We start from the raw sequence: 24,901 nt of genomic DNA on the forward strand, positions 1-24,901 counted from the left end.
AATGTAAATAGTTTAAATCTATTTTAATCTTCTAACTACAAACACTATGAAATGGAATTTTCTCTCATCCCATTTAATTATAAATAATTAAGTTGGTCTAATAAAAAAGCAGTATGATTTAAAAATATGATTTCCAAACATGAAAATCTCCAGGAGGACAATTTAACCCATAATCTTATATGAATACCTCTAAAATACCTATATAGAAATTCTATCCTGAGAGCTCTGGCCCCAGATATAACCCAGGATGGCTTTCATACCAATCATCTGAAATAAAGGGTTCCAGCAACTTTATTATTGTTTTGCCTTTGAAATGGGGCCAAAAAGAATAGAGAGCAATAATATACTTTTATGTTAGTGCTGTTAAGTTAAATTCATTTCCAAAATATCTCAAGAAATGAATTCAAAGAAGTGAGTACAAAGATAGTTCTCAAATGAAAAAGTAAAATCAATGTCTGTGTTTTTGGAGGGGCACTTAAAGAGGTTGAACACACAGATTAAAGAGAAATGACTTCAGACATTTTTTTTAACCCACCTGCTATCAGGTCATCAAGAGTGTCGGTAAGCGTCTGGGCTGGAGTTGCAACCATTAGTCCATCTGGTTCTTGAACTAATAGCCCCTGATCATGTCCAGTAATAGCAATCTGAGGCTGTCCTACAATATGCTGATTACCTGATACTTTCTGAAGTTCAAGAGAATTTGTCCCATTAGCACCTAAGTCTCTGGAAAAGTTACACTGTGGAGGTGATAAAGGCTGGATCGGGACAAAATCAATTTGTTCTGCCGATGGTGGAGTCTGTTGCTCATCATCAACATCATTACTTTTAAATAGGATTGTGTCAACCTGAGGTAATTCTGAAAAGTGATCCTCTGGGAGACTACTATCTCCTTCCCCTTCTGGGAAGACTCCTCTATGAGAGCACTGCTGATGTAGAGACACTGTGTCTTTCTGACCTTTGGTTTCCAAGTATTCTTTGGTAAATTGCTGCTGTGTTTTCATCTGCAACTGCCTTTCCACTTTCTGTAGTTCTTTCAGTATTTTCTTCTTCTTCTGGACTTGCTCTTCTCTGTTCTTTTTAAGTTCTTCTATCTTATCTTTGTTCAGAGGTTCACCTTGAATTAACTCCAATGACTTAAGCTGTGCTTTTTCAATAGCACTAATTCTTTGTCCCAGTTCATTCAGCTTTCCTTCAGTCTCCTCTACTATGCACTCCAAAGGCTGGTATGGGTGAAAAGGTGGCAGTAGGTCCTGATCTGCTACCTGCAGGGAACTGGACTTCTGCTTGGATGTACCTAAGCACATGAAAAATGTTTGAAAAAGTGCCATGCTAAAAAAATAAAGTAAAAAAAGAAAGGAAGGAAGGAAGAGAAGAAAAAGAGAAGAAAAACAAAACAGAACAAAGCAAGAAAAAAAAATCCCAAAGGAAAAAAAATAACACCTCCCACCCACCCCACATGTGGCTTGCCCTCCCCAAACTTCTATGAATAATGCTGTAGAATGTGCAGTCACACCAGTTAGGTAGATTAAGTTCTATAGTATTTCAACCATTTCACAGAGCACGAACTCAGATGCTACCAATTCAAAGTGTATTTTTAAAAATCTACTCTTTAGGATAAAAGGAATTTAGAGATTAAGACAGGCAAAGAGAAAAGGAAAAGAATTTCAAACTGTTCTTGGTCAGGTTGGAGCATCATAAAGTATAATCAAACTAATGCTGAGGAAACTGCAATATTAATGTTTGCTTAACTGTTCCTTTCAAACAATTCTTTTAGCGATAGCTATGCGAGAAAGGTTACTACAAGAGCCCAAACTTAGTAAAAGTAGGGAAAAATGACAAGTTGCTGAAACATTTCTTTTTTGGGGGGGAGGGGGGCAGTCCTGGGGCTTGAACTCAGGGCCTGAGCACTGTGCCTGGCTTCTTTTGCTCAAAACTAGCATTCAACCACTAGAGCCACAGCACCACTTCTGGCTTTTCTGTGTAGGTGGTACTGAGGAATCGAACCCAAGGCTTCCTGCATGCCAGGCAAGCACTCTACCACTAGGCCACATTCCTAGCCTGATATTTCTTTTCTTATATCAAAGAATATATGAAATCAGTTATCTCAAGATGTCTTTTTGTTTTCTCCTCCTCTTCTTATTTTTTGGGAGTACTAGGGTTTGAACACAGGGCCTCATGCATGCTAGGAAGGTACTCTATCACTTGAACCATACACCCAGCCCTCCAGCATATCTTTGGGAAATTCTCCATTAAATATGTTCTTAAACCTTTAATACCTAAACAGTATATTAAACTTATAACCCAATAGTTATCCTGAGCTTAAATGAAACTGTCAGAAAAACCCTGAGTTATTACAAGGAAACCAAGAATTCTATATAGGATAACTCATACTGACACTGTATATTAATATCAAAGGATATGTTATTTTAAGACATTAACGTACTTAAGTTATTGTCTCATAAAAAAAAGCTGAAAAACAGGTACCAATATTAATAGTCCCAATATCTAGCTATGAAATGCGGGAAATATACTGCTACTTTCTTTTGAGGACAGAGGGTTTGTAGTTCTAGAGTTTGAACTCAAGGTCTTGTGTTTATTAGGCAGATGCTCTACCACTTGAGTAACACTTATGGACATTTTTTCTTCAACTTTTTGGATAGAGTCTCTCTCTCTCTCTTTTTAACCTGGGGTCTGCCTCAGAACAAGATCTTCCTAACAATGTATGTTTTCCTACATAACTAACCATAACTGGCTTATTGAGATGGGTCTTTTTATTCCCTCAGTCTGGCCTTAAACCACAAACTTGATTTCGGCTTACTGAGTAGCTGGGATTATAGATGTGAATCATCACATATAATGAAAAAAATACACCTTTTGGTGTAACTCTGATGTAGATTCAGTTCTTGGTTTTATTTAGAAGGTATTAGGATTATTCAACAACATAAAAGAATAAACTGCTGACTATAATGGATGCACTCAAAAAGCCAGCTACAAAATATTACTATAAGACTTGTACAAGTCATTTATGTTAATTTTACAGAGAAAAGACACTATGCAGACAGAAAAGAGTAGTTGCCTGGGATTACAGCACTGGAACAAAGTGAAATACCAAACAGATATGAGATAACTTTTCAGAGTCAGAGAAGGCTTCTAAAACTAGACGAATGTACTCAGGAGGCTGAGATCTGATGATCACAGTTCAAAGCCAGCAGGGGTGGGAAAGTCTGTGAGACTCTTATCTACAATTAACCCCCAGAAAACAGGAAGTGGCACTGTGGCTCCAAGTGGCAGAGCACGAGCCTTGAGTGAAAATGCTCTTGGACTATGCCCAGGCTCTGAATTCAAGCCCCAAGACTGATAAAACACAAAGAAACAAACAAACAAAACAAGTAGACGAATGATGGTAATGGTTTCAGAAGTGTCAAATTTACTATAATTCATTGCACATCACACACTTAGAATGACTAAACTAAAAAAATGATTTAACTTTATAACTTAAAAAGTAAAGCTGTTTAAGAAAGGAAAAGAATGTAACATATTTGAGTGCTATAGATAGATATTTTGTAGGAGAGGGTTATAGATAAGACAGAGTATGTATAGCCCAGGCCACTTAAGGCCAGTTAAACCCAGGATCTTCCAGCTCCAAGCTACTGAGTACCAAGGTTACAAGTATTCAATACCAAGCCCAGCTATGAACTGAAAAAATATCCACTGTATTAAAATGAATCTCAAGTACAAAGAGAAAAAAACTTATTCATAAGGTGCTAAAGTGTTCTAAATTACAAAGCCAGCTTGACAACAGAAGGAGACACACATCTATAGTTCCAGCTACTCAAGAAGCTGAGACCTGAAGGACTATGATTCAAGACCAGTCCAGGCAGAAAGTTTGCTAGACTCAATTTTCTGCCTCAGCCTAAGTGCTGGGATTATAGGTATATACTACATGCCCAGCATAAATTTCAAAGTATCCTTGTATAGCTGCTATATAATTTTTATGCTAAAGTGTAACCTTAACCAGATTGATAATTATGATCAAATTGGACATTCACAAATTTAAAATCTTTTCAGTGAGATGGTCCAAAACAAGACTAGAATTTTGAGGACAGTAATGGATAGGAATGTACTATCTAGCTTATTAACAAATAATAATGTAAAAGAAGCTTGAAGCACAAGTTAGAAATAATAACTTACTTAACTGTAACTGACAGATTGTAAATCCAGACCATTTTTAGTATTAACATAAGATAGTAGAGCGGGGCACTAGTGTCCTTTAATCCTAGCTTCTCAGGAGGCTGAGATTTGAGGATCAAGGTCCAAGATAGTAAAGTCCTTGAGACTCTATCTCCAATAAACTCCTCAGGAAAAGCCAGAAGTGTTGTTGTGGCTCAAGTGATAGAGCACTACCTTTGAACAAAGGAAGCACAGAGACAGTGCCCAGGCATTGAGGTCAAGCCCAGGACCAGAAAAAAAAAAGGGTAAAAAAGTGAAAGTAATACATAGCAAGCAATCAATGGTTAAGTGTTCTCCAGTCAATGGTTAAGTGTTCATAACAAAAAGAGTTAGAATTGCCTAGAAATACATCAAAGCACTACCATAAGCCACAACATTTCAAGAACCAAGTTGGTGAAAACAGTTATCAACTAGCAATTCCTAAAAGCTGCAGCGACACCAACTACTGGTTTACTAGCAAATGTGTCATAGTTTCATTTGACAGGAAAAATTTTCAGTAGACTGTTTCAAGTATTACACATCACCAAAAGAGTTCTAACTTCTTCAGACATCTCCCACTGTTTGATAAAAATAAATCATTCTTTTGCTCAAGGCTAGTACTCTACCACTTGAGCCACAGCGCCACTTCTGGCCTTTTCTGTTTATGTAGTATTGAGGAAATTAACCCAAGGCTTCATGCATGCTAGGCAAGCACTCTATCACTAAGCCACTTCCTCAGCCCCTTGCCTCTTTTTCTCTAGCAACAAAACTAGAAAAATTATGCAGTTGATACTAGGATCTAGAGAGAGTACGAACATGACCTTTATTGAGGTAAATCTTAGAGGAGGAACACAAAGGTGTAACTTTTCTGAACATTTAAAGTACTACTTATTGAAACAAACTCATTCTAGGAAATGGAAACGTGTTTTTTGTTGTTGGTGGTGGTGGTGGTAGTGTTGTTTGTTTTTCTTTTCTTCTAGGGGGGCAAATAAGAGTGTGCAGAAGGATGAACAAATGCAATCATGGTATTCAGTATATACTATATACCTGTGTAAAATGTGGGCAGGGATGGGATGGGGAAAGTAAAGAAAGAGGTGACATTGTCCCCCAAAAAAGAAATGTGCCCATTAAATGACTTATGAAATGGTAACCCCTTTGTACAACACCTTAATTACAATAACATTTTTTAAAACCATGACCTTTGTTATTTTATGGACAATGAGGGAAAGCAGACATATACTTGCAAAATATTTAGTTTACTACTTAAGATTTAAGTTTAATCATATTGTTTTTGAGTCTAAACCAATTAGTACACGATGCAATAGAACAATAATGACCAAAGGAAGAAACAATATCTACAGATGGATCTAGACTTCGCTTCTTTTTCTCCTTACTTTCATCTATTTATTTTTTTGGCCAGTCCTGGGCCTTGAACTCAGGGCCTGAGCACTGTCCCTGGCTTCTTTTTTGCTCAAGGCTAGCACTCTGCCACTTGAGCCACAGCGCCACTTCTGGCCATTTTCTGTATATGTGGTGCTGAGGAATCGAACCCAGGGCCTCATGTATATGAGGCAAGCACTCTTGCCACTAGGCCATATTCCCAGCCCTTCTCCTTACTTTTATCTAACCAAATTTAAGCCTTATTCTTCAGTTTCCTTGCTTTCTCTTATCATACATCACCCAACAGAAGGATTTTATTTTTTGCAAGTCCTGGGCCTTGGACTCAGGGCTCAAGCACTGTCGCTGGCTTCTTTTTCTGCTCAAGGCTAGCACTCTGCCACTTGAGCCACAGCGCCATTTCTGGCCATTTTCTATATATGTGGTGCTGGGGAATCGAACCCAGGGCTTCATATATGGGAGGCAAGCACTCTTGCCACTAGGCCATATTCCCAGCCCCAGAAGGATTTTTAAACATCATTTCCAACATGGTCTTAGATAGAAGACAAGGTTGATAAAGTAGAATTGAAAATAACACTAATAAATAATTAGATAATATGTATTATCTAATAGAATTTGTATTCTGATACAGGTATCTGCTGGCTAGAGGTGTGGCTTCAGTGATGCCTGCCTAGGAAGTTTGTGTGGGGGTCATGAGTTCAAACTCCACTATTGCCTCCAGAAAATAAGTTAACTAAACAACAAGTGTATGTTGTTTCTTGAGTTTTAATGTAAGCTATGCTTTATTTATACAGTCCCCCCCCTTTTTGCTTTATGTATAAATACTTGTCTCGAAATTCCCTAAGTAGGCCAGGTATGGTTGCTTATGCCTATAGTTTTAGTTACTTGGGAGGTGGAGATTAGGAGGATGATAGTTTAAGGCTAGCCAGGAAAAAAGTGATACCCAATCTCAAGCAGGAAGATTGGTATACGGATTCATGCCTGTCACCTCAGTTATCTGGGAAGCCATAGGTAGGAACCAGGGTGCCAGGCCACCCCAAACAAAAAGCTACCTGACAAAAAAGGTGAGGAGGAAGGGCTGTAGGCATGCATCAGTAAGTGGAAGAGCTAGCAAGTACTAGGCTACCGAGTATGAGGCCTGAGTTCAACTGAAGTTCTACCAAAAATTTCCCAAAGTAAAAAGAATATTTCAACCAAGGGTATCTAAAGATAGACCATTTTGTATGTGATGATAACAGATCCATTCAACTTTTTTCCTTTAACTAAAAGCAGTTATTTGTAAAAACACATTACTAAATTTGGCCAAATGTAAAGTCACCTAGGCATGATTCGTAAGAAAAACTGACTAGAGAAAATTATTAAAATTTGCAAATCAACTTTCCATTTAAATAACTACATTGTTTTTCTACATTATTTTAATGGTTCTTTATAAAAATGTGAGAATTTCCTGTTACCCACTTCAGTAAACAACTCCAGGTTAACAAACAGCATGTTAATTTAATTCTTACTTTATATGTCTGTTGTTTTTTTAATAGATTTTTTTTTCCCCCAGAGCTGAGGACTGAACTCGGGGCCTTGTGCTTGTCAGGCAGTTGCTCTTCCGCTGAGCTAAATCCCCAGCCCCTATATGTCTGTATTTGATCTCTTTTTATCATTCTGATATACTACTATTTGGTTTGTTTGTTGGTTGGTACTGGGGTTTTAACTCAGGGATTTGTGCTTGTTGTAGAAATGCTCTACTAAATTGACCACTCTATCCATTTTGGTTTTTTTAGTTTTTTAATAGTCTTGATGTTTTTGTCCAGTTTGGTATGGAGTGTGATCCTCCTATTTATACTTCCCATTTAGCTGGTATACAGACAAGCAATACCATATCCAGCTTTTTATTTATTGAGATTAATGTCTTGTTAACTTTCTGTCCAGGCTTGCCTTGAACTATTGTCCTCCCAATCTCAGCCTCCCACATAGCTAGGATTACAAGAACAAACTATGTGCCACTAAAACTTCTTGATTTGAAAGATCTTTAAGCACAATATGTCTTCTTTCTTTTGGTGGAACTAGGGTTGAACTCAGGGCCTTTCACTTGCTAGACAAGTACTATCCCTTAAGCCAAATCCTCAGCCCTTTCTGCCTTCGTTGTTTTTCAAATAGTCTCACAGGTGTATCCAGGCTATTGTTTACCACAATCCTCTTATAGCTAGGATGACAGGCACAAGACATAGAGTCCAGCTATTGACTGAGATGACCAATTTGGCCTGGAACTATGACCCTCTTCATTTCAGTTTCATGATGCATATGCCACCATGTTCAGTTACTACAGTGAGGTCTAGAGTTCATGCCCAGGCATGTTTGGAACGACTATTCTCCAGATCTCTGTCTCCCAAGTACCTTGGATTACAGGCTTTCAAGTCCTTAACACCCAGCTATAAAACTTTGTCTTTTTAGAGGTCTTAATATTTTTTCTGCCTTCAGGGTAATCTATATTCATAGGCTGGACATCATTAGTTTATTCATAAAACACATAAACACCTAGTACAAGCAAGACAACATATTCCATAATCATACAAAGATGATCAACATGAAGCCTGCCCTTGAGGAGCTTACAGTCTAAATAGGGAATTAATATCCTAAAGAAGTTGTCACACAGATTCCTAAGGGGACAATATAAATTCATCACAGGATTGTAGTAAGGAATTATAGGTCCTCATACAAAAAGAAGAAAAAAAAAAGCAGTGTGGTATCAATCACTAAGATGAGGTAAAACAGAAGACATACAGAGTGAAACACAATGCTATAAATATAAACCATCCAGGAAAGACATATGATAGAACTTAAAAGTATTGAGTTAGAGAAGTGGAAAAACCAAAATGGGATCCACAGCATAAAATGATTTATGTAAATTTAAAATACACAAGATTAAAAACATTTTCTAAGAACTTATAAAGAACCAAGAATGTGCACCAGACACATTAGAATCAGTACCTATAGAAAGAAAAATAGAAATAATAAGAGAATGGAAGAGAGAAGCCATGATAACAAGGGATTAGGAATTAGTGATAAATTCAGCTCTCTACATTTGAATAGAGTAGAAAAGTGAGCCGGAGTAAAAGGAATCAGAAGAAAGATCCAATGAAATATTATATAGAAGACTGGAGAAACATGGCTTAAAGATGTGCTTTATTTGTACTAACATCATTTTATTTTATTTTACATTTTATTTGTGGTATTTGGAATCCAGTCTAGGGCATACTGTATGCCAGGCAAGCACTCTACCACTGAGCTACATTTCCAGTCCCTTGAGTTCATTTTAAATGCCTTATAGCAAGTAAGTTTATTTTTATATAACTTTTTGTTTGTTTTTGTGCCATCCTGGGGCTTGAACTCAGGGTCTGGACACTGTCCCTGAGCTTTTGTGCTCAAGGCCAGTGCTCTACCATTAGAGTCACAGCTCCACTTCTGTTAACTGGAGATAAAGAGTCTCATTAACTTTCCTGATTGGGCTAGCTTGGAACCTCAATTCTTAGACCTTACCCTCCTGAGTAGCCAGGACTACAAGCATAAGCCATTAGTGCCCTGAGTTACACAACCTTTAAAAGGTTGAAAAAACAAGACATCTTCTTTTAGAATGTGAAACCAATTTTAACAAATAAGTTAGATATAAATTGTCTACAATCGGGGCTGGGGATATGGCCTAGTGGCAAGAGTGCTTGCCTTGTATACATGAAGCCCTGGGTTCGATTTCCCAGTACCACATATACAGAAAATGGCCAGAAGTGGCGCTGTGACTCAAGTGGCAGAGTGCTAGCCTTGAGCAAAAAGAAGCCAGGGACAGTGCTCAGGCCCTGAGTCCAAGGCCCAGGACTGGCAAAAAAAATAAAAATAAAAAAATAAATTGTCTACAATCAAATTTATTTATAAAACTAGTTATGAACAGGCATAGGTAATTATATTAGTTATATATTTTCCCATCTGAATATTCATAACTATAGTTAATAATAGCTAAGTAATGCTAGTTTCGTATTTTGTTTATAAAGATAATTCTAAGACCTGTGTTAGATGTTACCTAGGACCTCGACTCTTTGAAAACCAACAATAGACCAATGAGATTAGTTCCCTCACTCAGGAGAATATGACTCAAAATGGAAAGAGCCTATATAAATGTATATATGGTGGGAAATAAGAGAAGAACATTTGAGTAGCATATATATTAAACATGAGTAAGATTTAAAGGCACAAGGAACAGATTTTAATAGAAATGGGAATATGAATAAGAACATTTGTTAAGCAGAGCGGAATAAGTTGGAATGATGATTGCTAGAAGATAAAAGAGAGTGCTATAGAACAAAAACCCTCAATCCATCTTTAATCACATATGCTGAATAAAACCAAACACAGAATCAGGAAAAAACAAAAACAAAAAGGTAAAACAGCAATTTCACCACTCAAAGAAAATTTTCTAGAGACATAAGAAAACACTTAAAGGAGAAAAATAGGTTTTTATATTGATCCCAATAGTCTTTTTGTGCTTTTACATCAACTATTTATAGTAACATATGTTCTATGATATGTATGATTTTTACAAACATCATCTCATAACATAATGTACTATGACAGTGCAATACAAATGTTGGTTCCCCTTTCCCTTAATTCAGTAAAATGAAGGATTCCTTAAAACATTAGCAGGTTTTATGGTTTGTTTTTTTGCAAATAGTGAACATCAAGGTGAAGAAACATAGATACTTATTATAAAATAGCTAACAAGAAAAAATAGGAGGGTTGGGAACGTGGTAGAGTGCATAGTGGTAGAGTGCTTGCTTAGCATGCATGAAGCCCTGGGTTCAATTCCTTGGTAACACATAAACAGAAAAGGTTGGAAGTGGCGCTGGGGCTCAAATGATAAGAGTGCCAACCTTCAACAAAAATGATGAAGGACGCCCAGGCCTTGAGTTAAAGCATACACACAGAAAAAAAATCAGTACTAAAATAATTTCATTTACTTGCATATTAAATTTAAGTTTGAAATGTTTTATTTCCTCTCTGAACAATTTCTAATCCAGCCCATGCTTCTGCAGTCTTCTATAGGGTTTAGCCCAATAAAAGACAAAAACAGGGGCATTTAGTTGTAAATATTTTACTAAAAGCTATGAGCTAGCTATGATTCTCAAATTTATTAGGAAATACATGTTTAAATTGCTTTTTAACTAAAGTTAAGATTAATTAAAAGAGGCAGAAATCAAGCATGTTGCTACATGTCTATGGTCCCAGAAGCTGCAAGACTGATGACTTTAGCCCAGAAATTCACACAAAGCCTATGTAACATCTCAACTCTCCCCCCAAAACCACAAAAAACAAAAGCAGCAAACAAATTAACAAAAATACACAGGAAATATCTGAATAGAGTGTCCAGTGAAAAAAATGCTAGAAATAGGTTAGGTCAGAGAAACTTAGTCTATATCCGAAATTAATAACTTAGAAATTAAGTAATCCTGGGTGAAAACCCTTCAATACTTCACATTACATTAACTAGCATAATTTGAAAAAAACTCCCATTTGCCACTCTTTGTGCTAACCAACTTTTCTTAAATCATAGTATTAAAGATATTAACTCACGCTAACATCATCTCATTGTGATTTCAACAGCCTAGAGTTATCATACACTAAATGAAATAGGTTATAAATTCTTGCATGCTAATTTTGTGTGTGTTTGGGTGGTAGTTGTATTTGGAATCAACTCTAAGGCTTCATGCTTGCTAGCCAAGTACTTTAACACTGTCTTATATCCCTAATCTTTATAAAGCATTAAAAATACTACAGATCATCTATTTTCTTTTTTGCAGAGAATTCCAATATTATAAGACAAAATTAGGTAAAGATCTTCAAGTAAAAAAAAAACAACAGAAAAATAAAACAAAGCTCATAAACTTCAGTCCTTTAGCATACACTTTGTCTTAAAAGTTACTTGGATCTTATTTATACATATTTAGATAGTTAATCTTCATGTTCACATACAGATGGGTTTTTGTGCAGGTCCACCTCCTATATTCCAATGTTACATAAAGGAAACTGAATGTGACTCTTAAAACATCTTTCATACTTGAATGGCTGCTACAAAGATAGAAATTTTATTTTTTTCTTTATATTAGTATTTAACTAAAGAATTGTCAATTCGAAAATGAATATGCTAATAGAAAATGAGTACATAATTTTCTGTAATACAATAATAAACTAAGTTTGCTTCTTTGGTATTTTCATCTGTGCCAGCTAAAAACTATATCTAACAATATATTAAGAATAAAACATTGTTTTTTTATAGCACTTGTCTTTCCTGTATTAAGAAGTAGACTATACTAATATGCAGGTAAATATGGTTGGAGTATTTTGTATGCATGTATGAAAATAGAACAATAAAAACCTGCTCAAATTGTTTTAAGAAAGGGGAAGAGAAATAAGAGAGATATAGAAGGGATGAGTTTGATCAGAGTACATTGTATGTACATATGAAAATGACACAAAACAAAACGCCCTTTGTACACAATATATTATAACAATTCTTTTAAAACAGCGTTGCTTGCATTTGTAATTATGCCTTAATTAGTCACATGTACAATGTAACTGTGTACCTTACAGTTTTAGATTTATTATTTAGGTGAGAAAAATGTCAATTTTATGGAAAAAAATTTCAACAACTAACCTTTTTGTGCTCCTAACTGAGAAGAGGAGGTTTCTTGAGAAGTTCGGTCAGGTTCCTGAGGAGGTACAACCATGGGAAGTGTATGCATTGGTACACGTGGGACCTAAAAGGTCAACTCAGAAAAAAATCATCTCAGATCAAAGGGTAAAAGTTCTATAAATAAACATTTTTTTGTTTTGTTTTGGGCTAAGACTGAGGCTTGAACTCAGGGCCTGAGCACTGTCCCTGAGCACTCTACCATTTAAGCCACAGTTCCACTTCTGGCTTTTTGGTGGTTAACTGGAAGGAAGAATCTCACAGACTTTCCTGCCCAGCTGGCTTCCAACTAGCAGTAGATATTCTCAGGAAAACTCTGTAGAAAAGGGTCTAACTTGCCCTCACAAACATTTTTTGTGTTGTTGTTTTTGCCAGTGCTGGGGCTGGAACTCAGGGCCTGAGCACGGTCCCTGGCTTCTTTTTGCTCAAGGCTATAGCACTCTACCACTTGAGCCACAGCACCACTTCCAGCTTTTTCTGTTTATGTGGTGCTGAGGAATTGATCCCAGGGCTTCATGCATGCTAGGTAAGAACTCTACTGCTAGGCCACATTCCCAGCCCCAACCTCATAAACTTTAAAGGGATTTTGGTGTTGTTTTATTTTTTACTTATTGATTTTTTGTGTGCTGTCCCTGGGGCTTGAATTCATGGCCTAGGTGCTGTCCCTGAGCACCTTTTGCTCATGGATAGCACTCTACCACTTGAGCCACAGCGCCACACCTGGCTTTTTATGTGATTAATTGGAGATAAGGTTCTCACAACTTTCCCTGGCTGTCTTTGAACCTTGATCCTCAGATCTCAGCCTCCTGAGGAGCTCGGATTACAGGTGTGAGCCAATGGTGCCTGGCTAACAAACTTTAAAGGTTTAAGATAGGATTTTGTCTCCCGGATTAATCAGTAAATGCTTTTACTTTATCAAGTTTTTGGGTTCTGTCCCCAATACTACAAAAACAAACAAACAAAAAAAAACAACAAAGAAAAACCCCATAATCTAAATATCAAATTGTGGTAAGCTAACTTGGAATGCTTAGTTTAATATTAGGTTTTGTTTTTTAGTTTTTTTTTTTTTTTTTTTTGCCAGTCCTGGGGCTTGGACTCAGGGCCTGAGCACTGTCCCTGGCTTCTTCCCGCTCAAGGCTAACACTCTGCCACTTGAGCCACAGCGCCACTTCTGGCCATTTTCTGTATATGTGGTGCTGGGGAATCGAACCCAGGGCCTCATGTATATGAGGCAGGCACTCTTGCCACTAGGCCATATCCCCAGCCCCTGTTTTTTAGTTTTACTTATTTATTTTTCTGTGTGTGCTGGTCATGAGGACTGAACTAAGAATTTGGGCACTGTCTCAAAGGCTAGCCCTTTACCACTGAGTCACCCATCTACTTCCTGCTTTTTTGGTGATTAACTGGAGATAAGAATCTCACTTTACTTGGGGGAGAGTGGGCTTTGATCCTCTGATGTCAGTCTCCTGAGTAGCTAGGCTTACAGACATGAGCCTAAAGTTGTTTTTCAGTGTTTGCTTGCTGTTTGTTTGTTGTTTTTTTGGTTGGGGGGGTGGTACGCATGCACTCAAGCCAAGGCATGAGCACATTGTCCCTGTGCTTTTTTGCTCAAGGGTTTGAGCCACAGCTCCACTTCTAGTAGATGATTGGAGATAAGTTTCACAGGGTTTCTTGCCCCAACTGGACTCAAACTATGATCCTCAGATCTCAGCTTCCTGAGTAGCTAGGATTACAGGTACAGCCACCAGCACCCAGCTCAAAGGTTGTTTTGTAATAGCACTATTTTCATTAAACAAGACAGAGAAAAAACAAGGCCTTCGAGGAAATTTCTCATGTATCAAAGATTTAATTTAAGAAACAGATATTAAAGATGACTCATGCCTATAATCCTAGCTATTTGGGAGACAGACTAGGAGGCTAGGTAGTGGCTTGAGGTTAGCTGGGTACAGTGGGGCATGCCTATCTTCCCAAACTACATTACAGGACCACCTTAGGAGAATCACGGTGCCAGGTAAGCCCAGGGAGGAAAGTTCCCAAGACATAATGCTCACAAAAGAAAACCAACACAGTGGCACATGCTTGTAATACAACAATGACAGGAAGCCTAAAGAAGGCAGATCATAGCTCAGGTGTACACACTCAAGCATAAAGTGAGACCCTATCTAAAAAATAACCAGCAAAAAAAAAAAAACAGGGCTGGAGGTGTGGCTCAAGTGGTAGAGCCAGTCTTGCAAGTGTGAATTCAAACCTCAGTACTACAAAAAAAAAAAAAAAAAGAAAAAAAAGATCATGATTATCTCAATATAGAATAGAAATAGAAACAATTAATTTTACTTAAAACTAATTTTAATCATAAACTTTCAATCACTTTGGAGAATATTTACATTAACAAGGAAAGTCCACTTTATTTTACCTGAGATTGCTCTTGAGGAGGAGTAAGCTGAGACACATCTGTGGTAGGAACTGACAGAACATTATTTGGATAATCCAACAGATAAGAAACGACGTTAGTATGTCCACCCTTTGCAGCTTCAATAAGCATTGTTGAGCCATCCTGAGAAAGAATTGACACCATAATTAATTCTTTTAAAATTTCTCCTTATAAACTGGTTGATCTGAACATTGGTTTCTTGGTAGTTCATATAATATCAAATCTCAAACAGTAATTATTACATGGTTAGTGACCAAACATATTTTTATAATAATATATATTATTTATTTTTAAGAATACCTTGAGTCGATGAGTAGGGTCAGCCCCATGAGCCAACAGTAACTCAACAACTGCCAGATGGCCTCCTGCACATGCAAGTGAGACTACTGTATGATCATTATTAGCTGTAGCCCTGTTCACATTGGCACCTTCAGAGAAAAACAGCAATATTAGTAAAGGTTGAAATCAAGTCAGTCCACAGACAGTATCAGTTTAAAGATTCTTTTAAAATATAACATAAATACAAGTGCTGAAATTATAAATGTGTAGTGTATAGACTTTACAGAGTGAATACACCTCTGGAATAAGCACCCACATCAAGAAATAGAACATTATCCACATACCAGGAGCTCTGCCTTGTGACCCTTCTCAGTCATTAACCACTCCCTCCAATGGTAACTATAATTCTTACTTCTAAACTAGTTTTAGTTTTTACATGAGTAGAATCATACAATGTACTCTTTTGGGTCTGGCTTCTTTTGCTCAATATTTTATTTGTGAGATCTCTCCCCATTGTAGCTCGGAGTTGTGGTTTGTTCATTCAACATCACTTTTTAAATCGAAAGTCTATAAGACTAAGATTAATAATATATATATGCAGATTAAAGTAAGCATCAAATAATATTATTGTATGTAACTTTGAAAATGTTTCCGTTTTGATCTGGTTCTACAAAGTGCCAATAAAGCCGGGCACAGGGATTTGCATTTGCTACTCTAAGTAAAAGCTGGGTTTCAAAGTAGAGAAAATAACATTTCAAAGTAATAAAAAAATCAAAGCAATAGATAATTTTAATATTTAAGTTAATATTTCTTCATACTGTGTATTTTGAAAGTCAGAAAGACCTGGATATAGACAGAAAACAGAAGATCTAAATATGTTGCTTGTAAGACTATTTAGTAACTTGATGTTTACATAATATAACCTGAAGAAAGTTTAAGTGGGAAATTAAAATTTGTTAGCTTTTCTTTTTTGGTGAAACAGATTCTTGCTGTGTACCCAGGCTGGCCTCAAACTCAAAATCTTCCTAACTCAGCCTCTAGAATGCTATGTTATTTGACATATACCACCACATCCAACTCATTTGCCTCTTTTTTTTTATTTTTATTTTTTTTCTGCTGGTCATGGGGCTTGAACTCAGATCATAGGCTAGCACTCTACTGAACCAAAGCTCCAGTTCCAGCTTTTTTTTTGTGATTAACTGAAGGTAAGAGTCTCATGGAGTTTCCCACCAGGGCTGGCTTTAAAACTGTGATCCTCAGATCTCAGCTCCTGAGTAGCTATGATTACAGACGTGAATTATTGGTGCCTGACTTTAATAATTTTTGATCCCTGGAAAAAGAACCAGTTTTTATTTCAGCTAACGTTTATAATTTTAAAATTCTCAACCAGAAAGGTAAAACATGGAAACATTCATTCCTCTTTAATCCAATATTCATTCTATATAAGAGAAAAATAATTCTACCATATTATGTGAGAAAATAACAAAATAATTTTTAGAAACTGACCATAATCCTAAATTGTACAAAAGACAGTTTTGAGAAAGATAAGACAGTAATGAACTATCCTTAGCCACATTATTTTTATATGTTAATAATAAATTTAGAGCTGGGTGCAGGTGGCTCACACCTGTAATCCTAGCTACTCAGGAGGCTGAAATTTGAGATCACAGTTCAAAACCAGCCCAGGCAGGAAAGTCCATGAGACTTGTATCAGCAACAAACTACTCAGAAGAAGCTGGAAGTGGTGCTGTGGCTCAAGTGGTAGAGTACTAGCCTTGAGCAAATAAGCTCAGGGACAGTGCCCAGGCCCAGAGTTCAAGCCCCAGGACTGGCAAAAAAGAAAAAATTATGCAGTTGCCACAGTTATAGTCAATGTGTTCCTGGCAAGCTTGATTATATTCTTAGCAACATTGTTATTGAGTGTGACTAGGTAATCTCTTTAGAAAAGGAATGTAAGAGAACTCCCAAGTTATCAATCTATTTATTTTATATAGCTGAGGTAGTTTCCCAGACTATGTTATAGAACATTCTATGATGCTACGCCTTACTTAATAGCAAAACAATATATGAAGAAAATTAGCAATGATTTATCCAATTACAAAAATATATTTAAAATGATAAAATCTTTTTTAAAAATTTATTTATTTATTTATTGCCAGTCCTGGGCCTGAGCTCAGGTCTTGAACACTGACTGTCCTTGGCTTCTTTTTGCTCAAGGCTAGCACTCTACCACTTGAGCCACAGGGCGACTTCTGGCTCTTTCTATATTTGTGGTGCTGAGGAATCGAACTCAGGGCTTCATGTATACAAGGCAAGCACTCTACCACTAGGCCATATTCCCAGCCCCAAATAATAAAAATCTTACACTGCATTTGTTTCATTGCTTTATTCCCCCCAGGGGGAGGGTATCACTTTCTTGAAGTACTAAAGGGGCATTAAACCCAAAGCCTTGTGCTTGTTAGGTAAGTACTGACAACTGAGCTATATCTCCAATTCCTATACAGGAGAGTTCTATTGAAATTCAAAGTGACTCACACCATGACCCTAGCTACTTCAGAGGTGAAGAATGAGAAGATCACTGTTTGAGTCCAGCCTGGGCAAGAAGTTAAGGAGGCTTTTCAGTCTTAATAAACCAACCATGGAGACTTGTGCCTGTGATCCTAAGCTACATGGCAAGCTGTGGGTGGGTAAAGCCATGTCAGGCTGGGGTAAACTTTTAAGCCCTACATGAAAAATAAAGCAAAAGTGACTGGGGCATGGCACAACTGGTGGAGTACTGGCTCAGCAAATGTGAGGCACTGAGTTCAAACCCAAATATTCTCTCAAAAATCAAATTTACATATAAAGTTTTTATTCTCATGATACCACCTAAGCAGATATTCATTTTTTTTTGACATTCTATCCTAGGATTTTTCATCAGATGCTAGTGGACCACTGACACTACACAAAGAGTTAGGTTGAATAAAATGAAATGACTAACATCAGAACTGGGATCTATAAATACAATTTAGTATGTTCAATCTTACATTGGTTCATCAGTTTTTCTGCACATGCACATGAGTCCTCGGGCTCAAATTCAGGGATTAGGTGCTGTCCCTGAGCTTCTTTTGTTCAAGGTTAATGCTCTACCACTTAAGCCATAGCTCTATTTTTGGCTTTTTTGGTAGCTTATTGAAGACAGAATCTCATGAACTTTGCTGCCTGGGTTGGCTTTGAAGTGTGATCCTCATATCTCAGCTTCCCAAGTGGTCAGGCTTAAGCCAGGTGAGTCAGATGTGAGCCACCAGTTCCTGGCAGCATTTTACTTTTTTTTTTTTTTAAATAGTAAACAGTCTTAAAACAAATTCTTTTATCCATCAGCTTAACTTTACCTAGATATATTCTTATAATAATAGGAGTTCCACATAAGTATTAACAAAAAATTAGAACCTTCAATATTTTGCTAATTCTATTGAACTTCAAGAGTAGCACAACCTACCCACCCCCACCCACATCTCCAGTAGAACTGTGCTATTAACAAGTGAAGATTAACCTCAATATGCCTGGACACTTACATTTGGCTTTTCCAATTTGGAGAGCAATTACATATTTTGTTGATGAAAACTTTTAACTCAAAACTAATATAGAAAGTGCTACTGCCAGTGGCTCATGCCTGTAATCTTTTTTTTTTTTTTTTTTGGCCAGTCCTGGGCCTTGGTCTCAGGGCCTGAGCACCGTCCCTGGCTTCTTCCAGCTCAAGGCTAGCACTCTGCCACCTGAGCCACAGCGCCCCTTCTGTCCGTTTTCCATATATGTGGTGCTGGGGAATGGAACCGAGAGCTTCATGTGTAGGAGGCAAGCACTCTTGCCACTAGTCATGCCTGTAATCTTAGCTACTCAGGAGGATAAGATCTGAGGATCCAGGTTCAAAGCCAGCTCAGGCAAGAAAGTTCGTGAGACTCTTATCTCCAATTAACTACCAGGAAACCGGAAGTGGCACTGTGGCGCAAAGTAGTAGAGAGCTGAAGAGCTCAGGGACAACGCCCTGGCCCAGAGCGCAAGCCCAATGACAAACCAAAAAACAAAAAACAAAAAAAGAAAGAAAAGGCAATAAATAGACTTAACATAAATTGTATCTGCTCAGGATTTTCTTCTTCAGAAACTCTAGTCTCTTGGAAATAATCACTTGTACTTTCTTTACCTTTGCTAATTAGAAACTGCACAGTGCACAAATGACCAGCTCTTGCAGCTTTCATCAAAGGAGTTCTTCCACCTTCAGATTCATGCTCCTGTTAAAGAAACAGAAAAGTAATTCATCAGTACCAACTGAATAAAGATCTGTATTAAGCATTTACTATTAATGCTATGAAATGATGAGGATTTAATAATCAATGTAGCCACTTATACTCTAGCATATACCTCTAGTGCAAATTTCAGTCAATACTAGATGATATAGCTTTTTACAGGCAACTTCAGTTTTGCATACCAAATAACAATTGCTAAAGAATAAAAAATAGTATGGCTGTAAGATAACTGCATTTTTTAAATTCTATGACTAGGAAGACATTTCTAACTATTCATCTGAACTGTGAAAACCCTAGGAAAATATTTTTCTAACTACTGATCTGAACTATAGTCCTAATAGGTGACTAGAAGGATCCTGATCTTTCTTTCATTAGAAGCCACAAAGAACTCCAACAAAAAATGAGAACAAGGGCTGGCAATATGGCCCAGTGGTAGAGTACTTGCCTTTCATACATGAAGCCCTGGGTTCGATTCCTCAGCACCACACATACAGAAAAAGCCAGAAGTGGAGTTATGGCTCAAGTGGTAGAGTGCTAGCCTTGAGCAAAAAGAAGCCAGGGACAGTGCTCAGGCCTGGAGTCCAAGCCCCAGGACTGGCAAAAAAAAAAAAAAAAAAGAACAAATCCTTAGAGAAAAAAGAAAAACATACCAATGTACAGTACAGAAATTAAATAATAAGCAAAAGATGCAGTCTTGTAAATGATAAAGAGTTTCTAACAAGGCTTCACATCCAATGGCACTGAAAAGAGCGTGCTTGTATGAAAAGAGAATTGTGAACCCTATACAGTAATGAAGGTATTGAAATGTAGCTGTAATTCACTTCTGTAAAATATTTTCATTTTTTCCCTTCTTTTACTATGCATGTAAACATGAATCTGTAGCTCTGATTGTGTGTGTGTGTGTGTGTGTGTGTGTGTGTGTGTATGTATGTGTGTGTGTTGGTTATAGGGCTTGAACTCAGGGCTTGGGCACTGTCCTTTAGCTTTTTTGCTAGAGGTTAGCACTCTACCACTTGAGCCACAACTCCAACTTCTGGCTTTTGATGGTTAAGTGGAGAAAAGAGCCTCACAGACTTTCCTGCCTGAGCTGGGTCAAACTACCAAAAGGCTGAAAGTGGAATCACTAACCTTGAGCAAAAACATTGAGCACTAACCTTGAGCAAAAAAACTCAGGACAGTGTCTTGGCCTGGAGTTCAGACCCCAGGACTGACACCAAAACAAAACAAAAAAAACTCTATCTAACCTATAATTTATGAAAAATAACAGAAATTAAGAAATTAACTCAATGAAAAATGTAAACCAGATTTTAGCTCCAGGAGGAATTCAACACTAAATGAAGTAGCTGGCTATTGTAGTTGTTTTTCTTCGTGTGTGTGTGTGTGTGTGTGTGTGTGTGTGTGTGTGTGTGAGTTATGTGCACACATACTATTAACAAGGCTTTGAAAGCTCTTCCCTTGGCTTCCTTGATATGGCGTGTACTCTACCATTTGAGCCATGCCTCTAGTGCCAGTATTTCTGTTGGTTAATTATTGAGTCTCAAGGATTTTATGCCCCAGCTCGCTTTGGACTTAGATCTTATGGATTTCAGCCTTCTGAAGTGAAGTAGGTAGGATTACAAGCCTGAGGGAGCAGCTGAGGAGTCTTTTGTTGCTGTTGGGCTTTTTGTGTTTATTTGTTTGTTTGTTTTTACCAGTCCTGGAGCATGGACTCAGGGTCTGAGCACTCTACCTCTTGAGCCACAGCGTTACTTCCCGCTTTTTCTGTTTATGTGGTGCTGAGGAATCAAACCCAGGGTTTCAGACATGTCTGCTAAGTCACCCAGCCTGTTGTTGGTTTTTTTTTTTGAGATAAGAATCTCACTATGGGCTGGGGATATGGCCTCGTGGCAAGAGCGCTTGCCTCATATACATGAAGCCCTGGGTTCAAGTCCCCAGCACCACATATATAGAAAATGGCCAGAAGTGGCACTGTGGCTCAAGTGGTGAGTGCTAGCCTTGAACAAAAAGAAGCCAGGGACAGTGCTCAAGCCATGAGTCCAAGCCCCAGGACTGGCAAAAAAAAAAAAAAAAAAAAAAAAAAGAATCTCACTATGAATAGCTCAAACTCCAACCACAGCCAGAGGAAGTGTTCTTATGGTTTTATTCTTTAAAGAATATAATTAGTGTAATGTGCTCAGTTTTCTACAAAAAAAAAAAAAAGTTTACATGAAGTGCTATGGCTCAGTGGTCGAGTGGTAGCTGTGAGCAAAAAGCTCAAGGACAGCATCCAGGCCCTTTATCTTGAACTCAAGGCTGGCACACACACACACAACCAAGAATAAGGATTATTATCTAGTCTTGTTTAACAATTAAAATATAAAAACAAACTTTCGTGGTTTTGTTATTGGCTTGTTTCTGAACTGTCTCTGTAATCAACTACAACCTGGAAAAAAATGGTCCTTTAAGAAACTTATTTATCCCCTCCTACCTCAGAGCATTTATGCACTTGCTGGCTGGTCTATTTCGTAGCACTGCTTCACTAACTCCTTTTTATCGTACACACCTCAGAACAAGTGTTATTTCTTTAAGGAAGACTTCACTGAACTTCATGACTAGAACCAACATGTTTACTTATAAATCTGTGAAATTCCAATCATATACTAGTTCGTGAGTTATTAGCAATTGTATACTAGTGTGTGAATTATTTAGCTAATGTCTCCTCTACTAAGCAGTACAATCTGACAGTAGCAATGCAATTATGTCCAATTTTTGCTCACCATTGTATATCTAATGCCTACAGCAGTAATGTGATTGAACACAGTTTACCAAACAAGAACCTAAGCATACTAACTTCTTAAATCTTCTATCTCATAGTACAAGTTTAAAGTTTTTAATAGGTTAGTCAGAGAAAGAAACGTTAAAAACTTAATAGTAGTCAACTTAGAAGTCTTGTCTTATTTCTGGACACAGCTACACAATCTTAGATTCTTTTGCCCCCATATATATCATTTCCATATACTTGAAAGGTTTCTAAGCAGAGAAGTTTCCAAATACACTAGCACTGACTTCATCTTTTTTGGGGGGTGGGAGGGGCAGCCCTGGGTCTTGAACTCAGGGCCTGAGCACTGTCCCTGGCTTCTTTTTGTTCAAGGCTAGCACTCACCACTTGAGCCACAGTGCCACTTCCGGCTTTTTCTATATATGTGGTGCTGAGGAATCAAACACAGGGCTTTGTGTATGCGAAAGCAAGCACTCTACCACTAAGGCCATTTTCCCAGCCAACTTCATCTTCTTGACTGAAAGTCAATTATGTTTATACTTAAACAACCATGAGGTAGTTAAGAAAGAACTCATTCAATATACAGTAACATAGAAAAAGAGTACCTGGCTTTAAAAAACACAATTATTCAGAGAATTTTTGTAATTTATAGGTAGTTTAGGTCAGAAAATATTGGCAATTGTAAAAAAGAGAATATATATGTTATCTTTGAGCCACGCACACACATACTTTCTTTTTTTCTAGTCCTGGGGCTTGAACTCAGGGCCTGGGCTCTGTCTCTGAGCCTCTGTATGCTCAAGGCTAGCACTCTACCACCTGAGCCATAGCTTTTTCTGAGTAGTTTATTGGAGATAAGAGTCTCACGGATCCTCAGATCTCAGCCTCCTGAGTAAACAGGATTACAGGCATGAGCCACCAGCACCCAGGTGCTTTTTTTTTTTTTTTAAGGTCTGGGTCTCACTATGTAGTTCAGGCTGGCCAGATACTCTTGACCCTCCTTAGCCTCGCAAGTGTGGAGATCACAGGCTGCACCAACATACCTACTGTTGTTCTTTAGTAAAAAGTTACTATTTAATAAAAACCTAGTAAGTAACATTTAAAGTTAATTAAGGTAACTTAATTACTAGTAGCTGAAATGTAATGATAGTGAATACTGAAGCTTATCAGCACCCTAAAAGCTAATTCAGGCAGAATACACTGCAAATTCTGAATCCAATAAAGCACACTATAAATGAAGACAGAAAGATTTTCCTACTTCAGACACCAAGATTTAACTTTAAATTGTTTATTTTCTTTAAAATATGTTTTTTCCCCTTAAAATCACTGTCATTTATCACCTAAAACAAATAGAGGTAGTGTCTTTGGGCTTGGCCGAAGACATCTTCTAGGAAGAATGACCAGAATCACAGGAGAAGGGAAGATTGTTTAAAGCAATGGATTTATTCGTGGCCTCTAACACTTACTTGTGTTATATTCTTCCAACCCACTACTGTATGTTAATCACTGCCTTTGTGATCTACTCTTACTGATCATATTTATTTTTCAAGAGAATTGAGATAGAATAAGATTAGGAAGAACTTTATCTACTGCTTGCTTTTAGCACTCTTCCTAAAACTTGCAACAGCAGAGAAAAGTAAGTTTATTTTAGTTTGCTCTGAAGAATGATTGAATATAGGCAAAGATAGAAAAAAGAAAAGAATTCCATACAGGCTGTAGCAATGTCTCAATATGTGAAGTATAGAGAGAACTTGTCATTCCAATCTCCAGAGATATCAGTAAAAACACATACTGAAGATTTCTAATCTTCTGACTCAGAACCTCTAAAAGTGGGGTCACAAACCTTATTCAAAAAAAAAAAGAAGAAGAAGAAGAAACAAGAACCAAACCGAGTGCCAGTGGCTCACCCCTGTAATCCTAGTTACTCAGAAGGCTGAGCTCTGAAGATCATGGTTCAAAGCCAGTCCATGTAGAAAAGTCCATGAAACTCTTATCTTCAACTAACCACCAGAAAACTAGATGTGGTGCTGTGGCTCAAAGTGGTAGAGTGCTAGCCTTGAACTGAAGAGCTCAGGGATAGCAGCCAGGCCCAGAGTTCAAGCCCCACAACCAACAAAAACCCCCACAAGAACCAGGTGTTGGTGGCTCAGGCCTATAATCCTAGCTACTCTGGAGGCTGAGATCTGAGAATACTTGTTTAAATCCTGCCTGGGCAGGAAAGTCTGTGAGACTCCTATCTCCAATTAGTTACTAAAAAGCTAGTAGAGGGTGTGGCAAGTGGTACAGCACTAACCTTGAGCACAAAAGCTCAAGGACATGCTTGGATGGTGAGTTCAAACACTTGGACTAGCATAAAAACAAAACAAAACAAACTAACAAACAAACAAAAAACTGGGGGCTGGGAATATAGCCTAGTGGTTGCTCACCTCAAATACATGAAGCCCTGGGTTCGATTCCTCAGCCCCACATATATAGAAAAAGCCAGAAGTGGTGTTGTGGCTCAAGTGGTAGAGTGCTAGCCTTGAGCGAAAAGAAGCCAGGGACAGTGCTCAGGCCCTGAGTTCAAGCCCTGGGACTGGCAAAAAAACAAAAACAAAGAAAAAAAAACCCGGCATACTTTAGAAACAATCATATTTTCTTTATCTAATCCAGGAAGAACTTTATCTGAAATAACACTCAGCTTTACTTTCTTTCTTTCTTTTTTTACCAGACCTGGAGCTTGTACTCAGGGCCTGGGCACTGGAGTTTCTTTTGCTCAAGGACAGAGCTCTACCACTTGAGCGAAAGCCCCACTTCTGGCCTTTTCTGTTTATGTAGTA

The 24,901-nt window shown here is 37.7% G+C and overlaps 1 protein-coding gene across 15 annotated transcripts in view; it reads right to left on the bottom strand.

Moving 5' to 3' along the window:
- The window catches only part of Ankhd1 (ankyrin repeat and KH domain containing 1), a 124,451-nt gene that overhangs the window by 46,523 nt on the left and 53,027 nt on the right, over positions 1-24,901 (bottom strand). For 11 of the 15 annotated variants that reach the window (XR_007208663.1, XM_048331360.1, XM_048331359.1 and 8 more), the window contains 5 exons: positions 19,225-19,312; positions 15,066-15,193; positions 14,748-14,888; positions 12,299-12,401; positions 536-1,294 (listed from right to left, as the gene is read on the bottom strand). Coding sequence is in view for 14 of the 15 variants with exons in the window: in XM_048331360.1 (XP_048187317.1) it covers positions 536-1,294; positions 12,299-12,401; positions 14,748-14,888; positions 15,066-15,193; positions 19,225-19,312 (1,219 nt within the window). In the remaining variant the exon portion in view is untranslated. The remainder of the gene's footprint in view (positions 1-535; positions 1,295-12,298; positions 12,402-14,747; positions 14,889-15,065; positions 15,194-19,224; positions 19,313-24,901) is intronic. The other 4 variants (XM_048331366.1, XM_048331364.1, XM_048331357.1 and 1 more) reach the window with 3 other exon arrangements.

This window comes from Perognathus longimembris, chromosome 22 (genome assembly GCF_023159225.1).
Source record: "Perognathus longimembris pacificus isolate PPM17 chromosome 22, ASM2315922v1, whole genome shotgun sequence".
In the NCBI taxonomy this organism is placed as follows: Eukaryota; Metazoa; Chordata; class Mammalia; order Rodentia; family Heteromyidae; genus Perognathus; species Perognathus longimembris.